This window comes from Myxine glutinosa, chromosome 9 (assembly GCF_964187855.1).
Source record: "Myxine glutinosa chromosome 9, kmMyxGlut1.1, whole genome shotgun sequence".
Taxonomy (NCBI): domain Eukaryota; kingdom Metazoa; phylum Chordata; class Myxini; order Myxiniformes; family Myxinidae; genus Myxine; species Myxine glutinosa.
This window is the reverse complement of record NC_136269.1, coordinates 3,123,944-3,128,037: the sequence shown is the minus strand read 5'-3', so window position 1 is coordinate 3,128,037 and position 4,094 is coordinate 3,123,944. Positions and strand designations below refer to the sequence as shown.

General features: G+C 47.8%; 1 protein-coding gene across 1 annotated transcript; it reads left to right on the top strand.

The window, feature by feature from the left end:
• The first annotated feature begins 1,781 nt into the window (after nucleotides 1–1,781).
• NKX2-1 (NK2 homeobox 1) lies at nucleotides 1,782–3,630 on the top strand. The gene is made up of 3 exons (XM_068129767.1): nucleotides 1,782–1,928; nucleotides 1,983–2,190; nucleotides 2,981–3,630. The coding sequence occupies exons 1-3, from the start codon at nucleotides 1,782–1,784 to the stop codon at nucleotides 3,628–3,630; spliced, it is 1,005 nt and encodes a 334-aa protein (XP_067985868.1).
• Nucleotides 3,631–4,094: the final 464 nt, after the last annotated feature.

Below are 4,094 nucleotides of genomic sequence, written 5' to 3'. Positions count from 1 at the left end.
CCCACACAAATACACACACACACACACAAACACGCACACAAACACACAAACACACTAGAACTATACTTTATCCAAAATCTCATAACATCGATTATATTTTTTGAACCACGTACATATTTATTGAAACCCAGAAACATGAAACTTGACAATTTGATGTTAAACGAATATGTTCACTTTCAATGTCAAACAGTGAAAACTTTTAATTGTTATTGGACCGTAAAAACAACAAACTCTAATGCTAGAAAGGAAGTGCAAAACAGACGGGAAAAATAAGTTTCGTTAACGGACTGATGTTGAGGTGTGAAACTTTGAAGGTGTTTCCTCGTCGTGTATTATGAACAACATTGTACGCTTCGCTCCAAAGTTCCGTCTCGATTTGCGTTTCGTTCTTTATGCTTCGCTCCAAAGTTCCGTCTCGATTTGCGTTTCGTTCTTTACGCTTCACTCGAAAGTTCCTTCTCGATTTGCGTTTCGTTCTTTACACTTCGCTCGAAAGTTCCGTCTCGATTTGCGTTTCGTTATTTACGCTTCGCTCGAAAGTTCCGTCTCGATTTGCGTTTCGTTCTTTGAAATGACCAAGACTTTCCACAACCACGTCGACTAAATTAGCGCTTTTGCTTTGCTGACCTTAGAGAATATTACTATTGTGAGGTTATTATCGCCAAATGATGTTGGCACACATGAAAAAATAAAATATGACTTCGTGCTTCGGCAAATCTGTCTTTAAAAAGTTTTAAAATTGTGAATACAACTTTGTGTACATGGGCGAAGTTGAAGGAATATGGATAACGACAAGAAGTGTTACAATAAGACAAGTTTGTAACAATTCTTGTAGTTATCCATGCATATGCAACATAAGTTTGTGCAGCCAAGGTGTTCGTCGCTAGGACATCCTGGCTTTGCATTCAATTTCTGAAGAATACAGGTAAACATTATATATATATATATATATATATATATATATATATATATATATATATATATATATATATATATATGGGGAAGAGGGGGCAACAGTGTAACAGGTGCATATTAAAATGATGCACGCATGTACCATCGTACGCAGTGTGCTGATCATACACATGTGCTGCGATCCATCAAGTGCACTCGATATCAAATGGGATGAAAATATCGAAAGTCTCATCACCGTTCGTGAATACGTCCATTGTTATGCTCGCATCACTTTCACAATTCGACTTCTTGCTCCGTTTAATAAAATTCGTACTTGTAATCGAATCGCTCCTAATTGATAGTTCTTCAGCGCCACTTCCTCTGATTACTGATGCGTTCTCACACATCACCTGAGGTCGGCCGCTCTATCTCGAGCACCTGCGAGCGAATCTCCGATCCGTGCGGCTTTATCACGCACAACGCCGCTCATCTCGTGTTGCGTCGTCGCGAACGCCTACCTACCTGACTGCGGACAGCTTTCTGGAGTTTGTGACCCATGAAACGTGAACTCCTGCATTAACCAATTACTCCATTCAGACGTCGGTCGGGCAGCGCGCCGTCGCCCCGCCTCTCCCGTCCGTCTTATACGTCTGCGCCTGCCTCCTCACGTAACCCGGTGGTGGTATGTGCACGGCAACAGAGGCGGACAGGAACCGGGTCCTGTCCCACTAACCTCCCCCACCCCTCCTCCTTCTTCTTCCCCTCCCGAATTGGGCACTTTGCTCTCCACGGGCCACGCGTGGCGTTAGGAGACTCGGAGTGGCTTTCTTCACCGAGCGCCTCCATCGTTGTCCCCCCCGCTCCGCCGACGCAAAAACTGTCGGCAAGCCATGTCCATGAGCCCCAAGCACACGACGCCTTTCTCCGTGACCGACATTCTCAGTCCGATTGACGAAAGCTACAAGAAGGTGGAGATGGATCTTCCCTGCTCCATGGTGGCGTCCATGGGAGCGGCGTACAGACCCGCCGCCGTACAGGTGGGCCCGAACGGCGTGCACGGTGCCGTGCACCAGGTGCACGCACACCAACAGCAGCCCATGGTCGGACATGGGGTCTCCGCATACGCAGGAGTGTCGCACGCGGTGCCGCAACTGTCGCACACCGTCAACGGCTATTGCGGCGGGAACCTGGGTGGCCTGAGTAACCTGGGGGACCTGCCGCCGTATCAGGAGAACGTGCGCTCGAACACGGGAGCTGGAGGATGGTACGGCGCAGGTGCGGACCCAAGGTTCTCTACAAGTAAGGACGCGCGCACACCTGCGACCTCGTTCCTTTAAACTCATCATGAGCACAAGCTCTCGCTTTCGGTAGGCGTTGGGCGAGCGTTGGCAACACGTCGTCCCGCATCAAGTATCTCTCTCCCACGTCGTCACGTCTCTCTCTACGTTGTTGGGCCTGAGAGATGGTTAAGTTGGTGTGGCCAAGGACTTGTCATTCTATATTGTCAAGGATTCCACTTGACTGATGAACTCGGTTATATCAAGAGGTTCGAAAGGATGGGACTTGCATTAGCGATTCTTTTTTTTTCACTCGAATCTTCGAATAGATCATGCTGTAATAATGACGTAATAATCCCTTCACCCTGAACTACAAAACAGCATTAAAAATGGCACCCGCATCATCACTTACACCTTATATGCTTAATAGTTTTACCTGCTTAAATGTATGTGTATGTATGTATGTATGCATATGTAAATATATATATATATATATATATTATATATATATATATATATATATATATATGTGTGTTTGTGTGTGTGGTCTTTGCTATATATATATATATATATATATACACACACACACACACACACACACATTCTCGTACAGAACACATTCTTCATAGGAATTAATAAATGTAAAAATATTTCCAAAGTTTAACAAATCTTGAAATTAATTTATTGATTTGCATTTGGATGATTATACGATGTGCCGTGATAGTGATAAACATCTCACACGTGTGTGTACATGTCAAATGGGAGCACGTCACAATGATGTAAAATCCAATGACGTCACGCGTGTTTTTCAGTTTCGCGCTTCATGAGTTCGTCGTCCGCGATGAACGTCACCGGGATGGGAGCCCTCGGAAGTTTGTCCGACCAGGGAAAAGTGGCCCTGGGGTCGCTGCACGCCGCTCCTCGTCGCAAGCGCCGCGTGCTCTTCTCGCAGGCGCAGGTGTACGAACTCGAGAGGCGCTTCAAGCAGCAGAAGTACCTGTCGGCGCCCGAGCGCGAGCACCTCGCGAGCATGATTCACCTGACCCCCACACAAGTCAAGATCTGGTTCCAGAACCACCGTTACAAGATGAAGCGCCAAGCCAAGGACAAGGCGGCGCAGCAGCTGCAGCAGGAAGGAGCAGGAAGCTCCCAGCAGCAGCAGTCTCCGCGACGCGTCGCCGTCCCGGTTTTGGTGAAAGATGGTAAACCGTGTCCGGTGGGCTCTGGTGCGGTGAGCCACGGGGCCATCGTTTCGGGCCACCATACCATGTCTAACAGCGGGCTGTCCGTGGGTCTGACACTTGCTGCGGTGGGCCCGCAAGGAAGTCCATCCGACGAGCACAATCTGTCCCCGAGTCCGCCGACTCTCACGCACGCCAACGTGGCCGCCATGGTTACGAGCACACCTGACTTTAACGTGGCCATGACGAGCCCTAACCTCCTTTTCGGGAGCGTTTGGTGACAATGACAACACCAGGGCCGTTTGGATTTCTTTCGCCAAACTGTTGAGGGCCAATATAGCATTTTATCGCCACATTTAGTCTGTGATGTCGAAAGAACTCGGCTCGACGGTAAAAGTCTGAACAGTTGACGTCGGAGCAACAACGTTAAACGAGATGTGCATAAACCAGTGTGTCGACAAAGTTAAACGAGGCGATGTGCATCAACCAGTGTCGACAACGTTAAACGAGACGATGTGCATCAACCAGTGTCGACAACGTTAAACGGGGCGGTGTGCATCACCCAGTGTCGACAACGTTAAACGAGGCGATGTGCATCAACCAGTGTCGACAATGTTAAACGAGGCAATGTGCATCAACCAGTGTGTCGACCACGTTAAACAAGGCAATACGCATCAACCAGTGTGTCGACAACGTTAAACGAGGCAATGTGCATCAACCAGTGTGTCGACCACGTTAAACGAGG